The 14,804-nt window shown below is 34.1% G+C and overlaps 1 protein-coding gene across 1 annotated transcript; it reads right to left on the minus strand.

The window, feature by feature from the left end:
• Positions 1 to 3,835: 3,835 nt before the first annotated feature.
• Positions 3,836 to 6,308, minus strand: LOC112766803 (probable polyamine transporter At3g13620). Its single transcript, XM_025812698.3, has one exon. It carries the CDS (start codon positions 5,921 to 5,923, stop codon positions 4,550 to 4,552), a length of 1,374 nt encoding a protein of 457 aa, XP_025668483.1. The 5' UTR covers positions 5,924 to 6,308; the 3' UTR covers positions 3,836 to 4,549.
• Positions 6,309 to 14,804: the final 8,496 nt, after the last annotated feature.

Consider the following 14,804-nt stretch of genomic DNA (forward strand, 5'->3'; position numbering starts at 1 on the left):
AAACTATTAGAAGCACCAAAACCCCAACAACTAATGCTACATTGCTACTACAGGAATAGGTACATGGTTTTTCTTCTTCTCAATTGTTTTGATGTGTTGGTTGCATGATGATGTAGAACTACATAGGTATGGATTTTGCCCCACAATAGCATTTTCAAATTAAAAAAATGATTAAAATTAGATCAAGAATTAAGAATATCTTTGATTACTAGTCATTAGAAACTTTAGACTTTGGATTTTTGACTATTTGCTATTAACTAAGCATGCATGCCTCAATAATAGTGAACCTTTAATTTCTTTGATCTATTAAGGAGTTCATTGGGAACTAAACCAGTGAACTTGTTATTCTCCAAGTTTCTACGAAAAATAGAAATTGCTATGATACCCTTTTCTCTTTTATAACCAAATAAACTGTACTTATCATCTAAACAGGGGATTAACTTATAAAAATTTTAGTGATTGTAGCTGTATCAGAAAAATAAGGTATAGATCCACTTAAGCTATTATTTGATTAATCACTATTATGTCAACTTGAAAGTAATTGTGTGCAAAGTTTGAATGTTGTTAATTTCACATTGCAAAGTTTGAACTTGTGATTTTAATTCTGATTATTGATTTTGTTCCGTTTTTCTTCAATTCTTCTTCTTCGGTCTTGATTTGAATTTTGGTTCTGAATGTATTTGTTGATGGATCTGTAATTAGTAATTACCCAGGTTAGTGTTTTTGTGTTTTCTCTGTTTTCAAATTTATTGTTCCTGTAATTGCTGGCTTTGATTTGTTTTTAATTACCCAGGTTCTGAATGTATTTGTTGATGGATCTGTAATTGCCCAGGTTCTGAATCTATTTGTTGATGGAGCTATAATTGCTGGATTTAATTTGTTTTTAATTACCCAAGTTCTGAATGTATTTGTTGATGGATCTGTAATTGCCCTGGTTTTGAATCTATTTGTTGATGGAGCAATAATTGCTTGCTTTGATTTGTTTGTAATTGCTACTTTACTAGTTGCTGGATTTGATTTGTTTACTAGTGTTTTGGTTTGTTTGGTGCTGAATGTTGTACGCAGATTTCAGATATGGTCTTGTCAATGATTTTTTTAGTTTTCATTATGCTGTGGCTGGTCTTTAATTTCGTATCTATTTTTTTTAATTTCAGTTATGGATAATAGTATTTAGATATGTTATTGATAAATTATGATGTTGGGATTTACCATTTAACTTTTGAGTTTATATTTTAATAAGATCATATGGATTTGGTTGATGATAGTTTATGTAGTGTTTTAAATTTGGAAGATATTTTAAGATTTATATTATACTATAATTATATTTTACGATGTCTATTTATAATTTATTAATTATTATATTCTAAAATGATTTTTTTGGTTGAACCACCAGTTGGACCGGTTGGACCAATGAACCAATGAACCAGTGACTAGAGCGGTTTGATGACTGGTCCGATTCTCAGAACCTTGGTTTCAATAGAACACTTGGTTCTTCTCCAGTAGGGAGTTCCTTTATCATTTAATCATAACACATAATTGCATTCTACGTATAATGTAACACCCTAATTTTTAGCATATCATGATCGTACTAAAAGTCCAAGTGCTAATTACCTCTATTTCTTTAATTATATACTATGTTTATTAAATATTGAATCTTCGCAAATATCAACCGAAACGTTAATTGAAAAGAAGAGAGGAGACTTTATTTTCAATCACTTAATCACAAAAGTATTTATATATTCACATAGCATTAAATATATAGACTTATTTCAGGATTCTCAAAACAAATTCTACCCCTCTAAAAATCAAAATAATAAATGACGAGGGGAAAATAAATTCTAACAACTCAACTCATAAATATAATCTTCTATGCTCCTGTAGCTCCGCAGTAAACCTTCGCACCTGTAACTGAAAGGGATGGAAATAGGTGGTAAAAACTGGGGAGTTCTTAGTAGGGTCGGGGTTAGAAGTTAAGTTTGTTTCATTATGTTTTCGGTCAGTAACAACAGTGAACAAAGTATAATCTAACTCAGTAATTACAAAACATAGAACCCAATCACAAGCACACACAATCACAAACAAATATGTGCAAGCAAGTATGATGTATGCCTAGTCCTATACAGGTCATGAGCTCATGTGTCGGTTTGTTACCCGATTTCCGACACTGGTCCTGAGACAAGCGTTTCGTACCGCCGTCCTTATCTCAGCCAACGTCCCCTCTATGAGCGTTACGCATCGCCGTCTTATGGGAGAACCTTCCTTTCGGTTTCCAGTGAGCGTTACGCATCGCCGTCCTCAATATAATAAAGTATAAATTAATAATTTTAAAAAAGTAATAAAATTAAAAATAATTTAATAAATTGAATATAAAATTTATAATTATGCATGAAGATAAAGAATGCTTTGAATATAATGTTTTATCTTTGCTTCAAATTAAATACTATTAAAAAAATAAATGAATAAACTTATATAATGTTTATAAATAATTACTTTATAAATGTTTATCTTGATTTTATTACACATAATAATAATAATATAATAAATTTTTTTAATATCTTATTTAATTTAAATTTATAAATTTTATATGTTCTAAAATTTGAAAAATTTATAAAATTTTTATATTTATTTTTAAATATTTTTTATTCTTAATTTTTAAATTATTTTATAAAATTCATAATTTAAAAAAAATATAAAAATTAATCTTTTAAGAATAATAGAAAAGCGGCTGAACAGACACGGTAGTGCGTCTTGAGCCGTTAGTAGAGAATAATAGTAAGAGAAAATAATAGTGTGTGATACAATAAAAAATATAATAAAAATATAAATTAATAATTTTAGAAAGTAGTAAAATTAAAAATAATTTAATAAATTGAATATAAAATTTAGAATTATGCAAGAAGATAAAAAATAATTTAAATATAATATTTTATCTTTATTTCAAATTAAACACTGCTGAATAAATAAATGAATAAACTTATATAATGTTTAGAAATAATTACTTTATAAATATTTATCTTGATTTTGTTACACATAATAATAATATAATAATTTTTTTAATATCTTATTTAATTTAAATTTATAAATTTTATATGTTCTAAAATTCAAATAATTTATAAAATTTTTATATTTATTTTTAAATATTTTTTATTCTTACTTTTTAAATTATTTTATAAAATTTATAATTTTAAAAATAAAAATATAAAAATTAATCTTTTAAAAACAATAAAAAGGCAGCTAAATAGGCACGGTAGTGCTTGTTGAGCTGCTAGTATATTTAAAACAAAAAAATTAATTGTTGACGTGGTAAATATAATGCACGTATGGTGTTCTAATTTGTTCACAATTTTATCGTATCGGTACGTATGAATTTATCATCGTACTGAAACAAACACCATATATAAAACATCAAAAATACTATTTGTACATCAATGTGTTGATTTTAGTGTACAGGTAGCATAATCCATAAAACACTGTTCTCTCTCTTTATATATGCAAAAAATAAATTCGATCTTTTTCGTATGGATTAATCTCTACATTCAAGTGTTTTCCGCTTACAAGCTTTACAAGTCTGAAGAGAACGAAACCCACTAAACGCGCTGCTTATGTTACAAATCTCTTTAACAGACTTTTAAATTAATTCAAATCAATTAACGCGCAAATATATAACTTCCATTTTTCAAAAGATTTCGTTTCTTTTTTCGAATTTCTTACCAAATTTGTTGGATCTTCTTCTTGCTTCGTTTTTTTTCGATTTTCATGGTTTCTGAAATCAAGCTTTGAAATTGTTTTGAAGATAATGAAACTTCAGAAATACATCCAAACGATTACAGAAATACACCCAAAAGATTACAAAAATACACCCAAACGATTACAGAAATACACCCAAACGGTTACAGAAAGAATTACAGAAATATACTCAAACGGTTACAGAAATACACCCAAAGGATTACAGAAATACATCCAAAGGATTTAAGAAATACACCCAAAACATGAGGGAGACAGTCTTGAAATCTTTTAATGTTTTGCTGGTTAAGGATGAGGCACATGGCAGAGACAATCTAGAAAAAAAAACCTAGAAGAACAGTAAAACAGTACCTTGAGTAATGTTTCTTCATTTTTTTCTGGTAATTTTTGATGGAGATTTATATCTTTTCTTCTTGATTTCTTCTACTCTTTACGAGGAGTAACGTGTCTTCAGAATCGTAGTTTGTTTTGAATGTCGCTTGAATCTTGACGTTTTGTGTTTTGATTAAGGAAGAAGAAGAAGAGTACAGCATAATGAACGCGTGTGTTGAACGCTCGATTTTAAGGGAGTGATGCGCGTGCTTTTTTCTTGGACTTAGACCAACTTGTATAGCTTGTAAGCAAGAAAGGCTTGTATGTGTAGCAGACCTCTTTTCATATATATGAATCTTCTCTATTATTTTAAGATAATAATATTGATAAATACTGATAATAGTGTCTTTTATTTATATTTTATTTATTTTATTTCTATTATTTATATTTCTTTATATGTAGTAGTCCGTACGGAACTTCCTCCTTCTTCTTCCTATAAAACTGGCCCGTCACTGAACTCAACCCACGTCTTTGTCTTGCACAATTTCATGAATAAAAAGAAACCAATCCCAGCCACAGTCATAACACCACTGACCAAGTAAACAGTCTTAGTGGCTATTACCATTATGAGCACCAAGAACCCCGAAGGAACCAGACACACGAGAACCAGCAACGGCAACTTCATGGGTATCCTATAAGGCCTCTTCAGATTCGGTGACTTCAACCTCAGCCAAAGAAAAGAAGCGAATTCCAACAACATTCCCAAACTACACAATAAATTATCGGAAGAAATAATGTCAGTGAAGTCCATGGAAGAAACCGCAAGTGCTATCACCATTGAAATCAAGATCCCCAGCCACGGAGTGTTGAACCACTTAGACCTAACACGGAAGAATCTCGGAATGATGCCGATCTCAGCCATTCCAAGTACCTGGAAAGCGCTGCTGCTCAATTGAGCCTCGAAAAGCCCAATTGCTGACAGCACTGCGCTCACCTCGATCCAAATCTTGAGCCACTTCCCCGCAATTATCTCCGCAGCCTGGGCATGGAAGCCTGTTTTCCATTGACTCTGGTCAACGGAAACAGCTCCAGTAACCGCAAACAATGGAACGATGTACGAAACGCAGGTGAAGATAACGGAAACGAGAAGAGCCAAAGGGAAAGTTTTTTGCGGTTTATCAACTTCCCCTGCCAAAGTGCTAACGTTATCCCAAAAGTTCAGATTCCAGAACAGTGTGTTGAAATATAAATTCCAGTCTCTCGAGACTCCTTTCTGCCCCAAACTGAGCCACCTGTGAGGTTGAATCTTGGGAATGGCGATGAGAGATAAGAGAACGAAGGGGAAGAGGGCAACCAGAGCGAGCAAAACGGCGGCGTATCCGACGATGGTGAGACCCGTGTAGTTGAGAAAGGAGAGGGCAAGGGTGGACCCAACGACTGCCACGTGGCGGGGCCAGCCGGATGAGAAGACGGGCAAGAGCTTCTGGATGTAGTCGACGCAGAGGACGGGGAGCGAAGCGATGTTGAAGACGCCGCTGAGGAACTTCCATGTGCCCATCATTGAGCCCATGAAGGGCCCGAAGGCCCGTTCGGCCCACAAGTCGAAGCCACCGTTTCCCGGGTACGCGGTTGTGAGCTCGGCGGTTATGAGGGCTTCCGGGACGCTCCATATGAAAGGGAAGATGAGGAAGCCAAGGAGGGCTATGAGTGCGCCGGCGGCTTTGATGGTGGGCTCTTCACCGTAGGGTCCACCGGCGACCTGGAAGTAGATGAGGAATATTAGAGGTACGAGGGTGAGCTTCTTGGGGATCTTAGCGGTGGTTGTGGAAGAAGAGGGAAGGTGTTCCTCTTTTTCTTCTCGTCTCATTGTGAAAGGTTCACCGAACTGTGTTGTGTTTTTTTTTTTTTTTTGTGGTATTTTTTATTCTGTCATATCAAAAATTAATCTGCCGCTTATAATTAATTCGTTGCTTATAAATCACTATATGTAAAAAATAAAATATAAATTCTCAACATTTATTTTAACAGACTAATAAATTAATAGCAAAGTTTAGGGCCAGCAATTTTGTTAAATTCTGGCCAGCATGTAATCAGCAAAGAAAAGTGAGTTATTAGATAAAATTTTACACCAATCTCACACCATTAAAACCATCATTGATGACAATTTGATGGTTACAATTCACAAAAATTGTTGGCCCCTAGCACTCTTCTAAATTAATTATTAGACTAATTCAACTTAATTTTGTGTTGTGTTATTAGTGTGGGAAACTAACGAAACAAGGCTCAGGATTCGATGGTCCCAAAACCTTTGGACCACTTAATGGTCCCATTAGAAAACATGTTTTTAGAGTTTTTTTTAACAATTGCTACATAGTCCTTGAACTAATTTTAATTACAAATTAACCCCATATATTTTATTTAATTATAGAAACTGTTTTTTATTTTATAAATTATTATTTTATCAATTATCTATTATATTTATTAACAATCAAATACATAAACAACAACCAATTATATCCTCCATTGATCCTAATAAAGCTTTTGGCCATTCCAATCGATTAAAATATTAAATTTGATCTCGTGACGTTCGTCCATGGCTTCCAAATCGTGTTTCCTTGAAATTCAATCGATTGGTTTATCAAAACAATCGATTGAAAGTTGTAAGGTAGAATGGTTTTCGCTTAAACCAATCGATTGTTTATACTTTCCAATCGAATGAATGCCTCAAAACAATCGATTATTTTTGTTACTCAATCGATTGAATTCACGAAAACAACATGAATTTGCCAAATACAATCGATTGGAAAGTGATGACATTGAAGTTTTAGCCAAATTCAATCGATTGGTAATGTAATCCAATCGATTGGAAGGTGATGAAGTTGAATTTTTTGCCAACTTCAATCGATTGGTAATGCTACTCAATCGATTGAAATGTAATGACTTTGAATTTTTTGCCAAATTCAATCGATTGGTAATGCAATCCAATCGATTGAAAAGTGATGACATTGAACTTTTTGCCAAATTCAATCGATTGTTAATGTAATCCAATCGATTGAAATTTAAAACGTGCTATGTATTAAAGCAGATAACCCTGCGTATTCACACCCACTCTCTCCCCCTTTTAAACATTTGAACGCCATTTCTACACCTCTCTCCTCTCTCTAAAATCCAGAAAGCTTCTGTCTTCTTCTTCTCCATTCTCACCCACATCCACTCCAAACTACATACATAATTCCAACCCTCATCAAAATCCCTACAAAACCCACAAAACCAGTATCCCCATAATGGCCAGAACTAAGAACGCCAAAAGAGGCAGGGTTGAGGGAGAAAGCTCTGCCCCCGCCAGACTAATTGCTTCATCCCATTACATGGCAAGGTGGCTGCTGTCTCGCAGGGCATTGAACAACTATGAAGTTCGAGTCCAGGACAATTGTTCCTCCCAGATACATAACAACCGAGTTCATTCAGGATAGACATTATAATTTGGTGTAGAATGTATTGCAAACACAGTACTTAATTGATTTTGTACAAACTAGGGATGATTATTACCCGCACTTGGTTAGGGCTGTTTATAGTACTTTAAATTATGTTGTTCCTGAACCTGATGAAGAGGGTGAGGAGGTAATGCCGCTGATTGAGTTTGATTTAGGGAAACAGCATTATAGAGTTACTTTGCAAGAACTAACTGAACAATGGAGTCTAGTTTATCACGTGGCAAAATTTACTGGAGGTATTGCAGCAGATGAGGAATGGGGTGAATACAACAGATTAGTTGATTTGCAGAGTTTACAATATGAGAATCCACACATGGATGCTAGAGATAATATAAGTTGCAGTGGGTTGGGCAATGAGCAGCGTATATTGATGTATTTGTTTTCATACATGTTGATTCCAAGAAAACATAATCATGGAATCTTGTTTAACGAAGATATTCTAGTGCTTTGGGCTATGGTGACTGGAAAGGAGATAAACTGGCCTTATTTTATGGTTCATCATATGCTTGAAATGAAGAAAGGAAAATCAAGTGTTGGTTTAGGATATGCTTGCCATTGGACCAAGATTTTCAAATGGCTTGGAATTGACTTGACTGAAGAGAAAAGTGTCGTCTTGACTAATGTAGCCAAGATTGATGATAGCACTCTAAGACAGATGGGAAGAGATCCGGATGCCTAAGAACCTCAGGCCCAAGGACAACTACAAGACCAGGTGCAAGCACAACCACAGACACCCCCACCACCACCCCCTCCTTCGCCAACAATGCAAGATTTGATGGATGAATTGCGAAGCATGAGAGTATATATAGAGGAGCAATTTGCTGATATGAGGCAGCGTCAAGACAGGCAAACGGAAGCTATTAATCGTCAAGGAGAAGCAATTGATATTCTATACACTAATCTGGGCATCACAAACCCAAGGGGCATCATCCCAAGGCCTGGACCATGAAGAAATTGTTATCTAGAACTCCACATCATCCTATGATCTCCATTGATGCTTGGATGGGAGTTAATATTTTTGAGTTAAAAAAAATGTAGGACAAAATCTAGGTGTTATCTTCACTGTATCATGAAATGTGTCATTTCACTTTTGAGAGTCCCAGATATTATTGTTCATTGTGTCATTTCACTTTTGAGAGTCCTAGGTATGTTTGATGCTGCTACTATTGCAACAGAAGCATAAGTTATTGATCAGCTTATTTTGTTTTTAAAGTATTATGGCAATCTAACTTTCTTATTATTCAAAGAAGTTAAAGTACCCAAAAACATCTTAGCTATGCATGTAAATCTAGGAACTTAAGCTGCAATCAGTTCTTGTATTAAATTGATTGAAGAATGCTTGCAATCAAGTGTGTATGGAAACCAATCGATTGGTTTGGTAGTAAAATCGATCGTTGTACCCTCAATTGCTAATTCAATTGATTTTTTTACTGCAATCGATTGAATATTCAGTGAAATCGATTGGAGTACTCTTATATATACTATTTCAATCGATTAGATTTTAATGCAACCGATTGAATAATACACACACCTCTCATTTAATCGATTGTGTTGTTGTTGTAATCGATTGGAGTCGATTTAGTTACTGCTTCAATCGATTGTTTTCTAAGTGCAATCGATTGAAGTATCCTCTTTTATTATTTCAATCGATTGGTGGGCCTATCTACCAGTTTTGAATCTTGTTTTATTTAGTTATTAATCTGATGCGTCTAATCTTATTATTATTATTATTATTATTATTATTATTATTATTATTATTATTATTATTATTTGAGTATTTAGCTACTTAAAAATAATTATAGATAAGATATAATTATATGAATTGATCAAATTTAATTTCTTAAATTGGAAATAAAAATTAACTTAAAATTTGAAATGTATTTGTTTTTAATTAAAAGATAAGATATCTTAAACAGTTTTAAGATTATTCGGTTGATTTAAAAATTTTTAAAAAGATAGAATTAAAATTTTGTTATCTTTTTTGGGTATATATATGTGTTCAATCCGACTAATTTTTTATACACTAACAAATTATTTTAAGTATTTGCCTTTCAACCAAGTCTACTCGTAATATATTCTTCCGTTGATAATAATCATGGATATTCCTTCTGACGAAGATATAGTGGGGGTCTCCAATGATGCATGTAACACACAGAATATGTCACTGGACTGTGATGTTATCAAAGTTGATTTTGGTGATCAACTTGGAACTATAATTCCTAGTGCTAAGGTAAGACTTAATGGGTTTTTAATTTCTAGTATAATGTATTACGAGTAATTTAAACTTTTATTTTTTTTATTTTCTACAGGATGACCAAGTTATTAATGATGATGTTATTCAAAGCGAGGATCTAAATAAAGTTCAAGACTTGTCTAGTAAAGTGGATAAGGTCCTCTCTAGCATGAAGGTAATTTGATGTGACAAACAGTAATTAATATATATTATGTAAAATAATTTATATATTATAACCTTTTTTACCATTCTTTTTTGCAGTCAATGAGAGTTGTAAACATGGCTCGGGACGAAATAATTGATAAAATCCTTGAATCTATAAGCCGCATTGAGACAATGATATCACAACTCAGTCTGAACAATGATTCCGAGACTCCGACCAAGCTCTCTATACAAAACACACATCCAATCTCAAGATTGAAGGCTAAGAGTTCGGCTATTGATATTCATACGGCTATATCAGACGATGAGGATGATCTTACTGTACTGGATCATATGTCTTTCACTCACGATGATCCGTTCCACATCAAGATCAATATGGACAAACCAGTATCCCCAACTATAAGATCCGCATCAAAAAAGAAAAATATGTCAAAGGTATATGCATGTGTAGTAAAATTTCATAACTCTTATTATTTGAGTAATATATTCTTAACATGATAATAAGAATATACTGAAACTATTTTTTTCTTAGGGTAAGAGCATTATGGGGACGCAGAAAAAATTACCGTTCACTCACCCAGGCGGAATTAGAAAGCCAAAGATTGAGCCCAAATCAGTTAATAAATCGAAGGCGTCTTATGCACTGAGCCAACCCACAAAAGACTATAGAAGACCTGTTTATTTCTTTTCCATTACCAACGTAATTACCACTTAAATTATCTAGTTTCTTATAGGCACTGCTAATTATTACGTTTAGTGATGAATTGCTAATACTTTTGTATTAAAATTTGTAGTCAATGCAGTGTCAATTTATGCCAACTCCAACCATGCGTCTTTTGGAAGATCAGATAAAGACATGTGCATATATATTTTCAGCATCGCTAGATCCATCGTAAGTTAATTTGATATTATCTTTGTTGTCGATGAATGAGGGCCAGTCTAATGTGTTTCGGTTTTTAATTGATACAGTGAAGAACTTGTCGTAACAGATACAATCAGAGCAACTAGATCAGACTTTGAACATTTCATACCTGACAAACCCATTACTGATAAGGTACACAAGTAATCTATTAGTTAATCTATGTTCGGTTCTGGGCATAATCTCGTAATATATTTGGATTGTGATTCAGATTCTTGAATTAGCGGCATTGAACTGCACTGATATACAATCTGATATAAGTTTCAAGACAACATGACAACTTCCACCGAGATTTGTGGTATGTTCTATAACCCCTGACAAGATAATTTCATTTATCATAAGTTACAAATGTAATGCTGATATAGAACCATACTTTATCATGTACTAAAGACTATATTGGTTTGCATTAATGAACTAGGTGGATGTCTTCAGCAAGACAGATTTAAAGAAGAAGATGGAAGACTATATTTATAAATTTATGCAACCTACTGCTGATTTAAAATTTGTAAGAATTTTTTCTTAATATTCATTGTTGGATATAGTTTTTCATCATTAGCATACATAACTGAGGGGCAAATTTTTATGGTCTAGATATATGTTCCTATTCAAGAGGGTGACCACTGGTATCTAATGGTAATCTCGCTTTGCGACCGAACAATCTATCACCTGGACACCCATTTTAATGATGACAGAATTCGCTATCGTGAACGTGTTATGAGGACACTAGTAAGTCCGTGAAAAATTTTATATAAGCTTATTAGATCTTATTTTGTTTTTATTATTTAACCAGTAAAATGAACTCAGACACACGTACTGGAGCAAGTCATCACGTCGAACTTTTACAAGGATGATGGCATTCAAGAGTATAATAAACAATTTCATGACTACAAAATTAAAAGACCAGAAGATATACCTCAATGTTCCTCAAGCATGAACTCTACAACTTGGGTGATGAAGTGGATGGATATGACTTATGATTTCAAGCCAAATGGTAACAATAAGGTGAGCATTTATAAAACAACTCTCTAATATTTAATCCCTATTTTTTGGTACTAATTTATAATGAATAAATTGTAGCTTGAGGATCACGATATTCGCATGATAACTGCGGTGCATATACTCCGGAGTCGGATCAACCATAAGAAGTCACAGATTATAGCATCGGTCCAGGAGTTTTGGAATATGCACAGTTCTTATGAGATATAAAGATAATAGTAGTAATCTAGATAGATTATAATACTTTGGTTATTGCGTATTTATTTGTTAGATAGATTATAATACTTTGGTTATAATACTTATGAGTTATTGCATATTTATTTGTTAGAACTATTCGGTTTTTTTAATTAATTCAAACAAAAATAATGAACAATATGATCACACAGTGATACAAAATTATAATTAAAAAGCTAGATTAATCAAAAAATGATTACAATAGTTGATCACATAGTAGATGCAACTTCTATAAAATAAGGAACAATCATAACAAATACTATTTATAATTAAAAAGCTAGATTAATCAAATTATGATTACAATATTACATAACATTTGTCCTCCACCTTCAGTTTCACTAATCTTATCCCTCATACTATGATCAAACTGCAAAAATATCACAGACACAACAGTAAATATCAACACTAACAGTGAATCAAAACCAAAAACAAAACAAAAATAAATCATTGAATCAGTAACAAGTGAGAAGCTAAAAATAGCAGCAGCCACCAATTTCTACTAAATACGATAGATTCCATGACAAATAGATCCTACTACGTGAACATGGAGAACCAAATAGATTCACTAAAATGACAAGCCTAACACATCACCTGTACTGCGAAAGCATTTCATCACGAGTTCCCTGCTTCTTTTCAGTTTCATTGTTTGAAATCACTTCTTCCTGCACCTGCTCCTCAATTTCCTGGCTATCCTCCATTGGACCAACTCTAAAACAAATAAATAGATGTTAACTTAAAGTACCCAAAATTATCTTACAGTTATAAGAAATCATATGCAAACAGCAACAAGAAAAGAATCGAAAGCAAACTAATCATCGAAGTTAGAAAGGAAACAGTGAGGCTATACGCTATGCAACAAATTCTCAAAATTAGACAGTTAAACCAGGATCAACCAATGCCAAATTTTATTGAAATAATTTTAACAAGTTCAGCACAATGATTAATAGCAAAAAAAAAAAAGGCTAGCACTATCAACTCTCCAATTGCTCAATAACCTCCTTTCCTTCCCAACACCTTCAAAGTAATCTCTAGCTCATCCCACAATAAGTTATATCAATTAGAAATTATCAAACCACATTCATTTTGTATGCAAAAACAGTTTTAACATGGAAAGCTTCATTGCAAGAATGCAAGTCGGTGTGCAGGTCCTCGGACAGCAAATCAATACAAATATTCAAGAAAAAGAAATATAACACAGCAACAACACAACAAAGAGTCAAAGGAACATTTAAAACACAGCAACAACACAACACCTATAGGAACATTTAAAACAAAGCAACAAAGAAAGAAACATCTAAGAACACCCAAACGAAGGAAACTTCAATCATAGCTTAAACCAAAATTCACAATCCCTTTAAATTGAAGCAGCAAGCAACTTGAGAACTAAAGCAAGGTTAACAACTAAATCAGTCTAAATTTAACAAATATTAACTGAGCTAATTTAACTAAATATTCAATGATTCAATCCCAAACAAGAAAATAGTATAATACAGCGCAGGAGCAGAGCTAATCGATGATTTAAATTTTATTTTGAGTAGCACTAACAGAATCCAAAAAAAATCAATGTTCTAGCAGAATCACAAAAAAAATCATTGAATCAATGTTCTGAGCAAAGATAATAAAAACAGATCAAAAAATAAAAAAGAAAATGAAGCCATTGCCTTCGTGAGCTCGAGGAAGACGCACCAATTGTTGAATGAGGAAGAAGCGTGGAGCCGCAGACGACCGGACGAAGACACGATGGTGCCTGAGCGCAACGGCGGTGTTGAGTGAGACCCTTGCGGCAGTGGGGGAGTAACCTAGGGTTTCTGTTTTGGGGGTGGGGCGCTGTATACCTGTATCTGAATGAGGAAGAGGAGGAGAAGTGGGGAACCTGCGCGACAGAGGCTTCCACGTTCGCATGATGGCTGCGCGATGGAAGGGAAGGAAGGTAGCGATGGCTGCGGCGCGATGGAGGGGAAGTGAGGGAGCATGCGGTGGCCAATCGAAGTTCCGACGGTGGCGGTAGCAGGCGGTGGCTGGACGAACGACCAGGAGCTCGAAGAGAGGAGCCTGGACTGATTGTGAGAGAGGCACTGAGATCTGAGGCAGATGCGCGTTCTGGATCTGGATTTGAGTTTGGAATCTCGAAGATGGAGTCTGGGTAGGGTTAGTCAGTGTGCAGCACAATGAAACGCCAGCGTTTTGTTCCTTTTTCAAATTACCGGCCGGGTCACGGTTTGGTTCGACCGACCGGTTACTGGCCGGTTCGACGATTTAATTGTGGTTTTGGAAATTGATGGTTTTAACATTTGTCTGAATCAGTTTTTATAGCGGTTCACAGTTCAACCGGTTCGACCCAACCAACCGGTTCTCATTCGATTTAACGGTTATCCAGCGGTTTTATCTCCAACAGTTATTACAGGAGGATCGGACCGCGTGCTTAACCGGTTCGCGGTTAAACCTGTTCGACCGGTCTGTCCGGGCCGATTTTCAGAACCCTGAAAATTAGGGATTTTGCCAGTGAGAGTGAGACTGAGAGTGAACGAAAAGGGAGAGGGGCAGTTTACCCGTTATCGCTAACCGGTATTTATTTGACAATTATTACATCTAGAAAGTATAAGCACGACTATTGGAAGAATGTATAAAATCTCATTAATATAGTGAGAAAAAAAAAATACAAATACAGAACTGATTTTCTACCCAAAAATATTAAAGTTTATGGAGGTTG

Source organism: Arachis hypogaea, chromosome 17, assembly GCF_003086295.3.
Source record: "Arachis hypogaea cultivar Tifrunner chromosome 17, arahy.Tifrunner.gnm2.J5K5, whole genome shotgun sequence".
NCBI classification, from domain to species: Eukaryota; Viridiplantae; Streptophyta; class Magnoliopsida; order Fabales; family Fabaceae; genus Arachis; species Arachis hypogaea.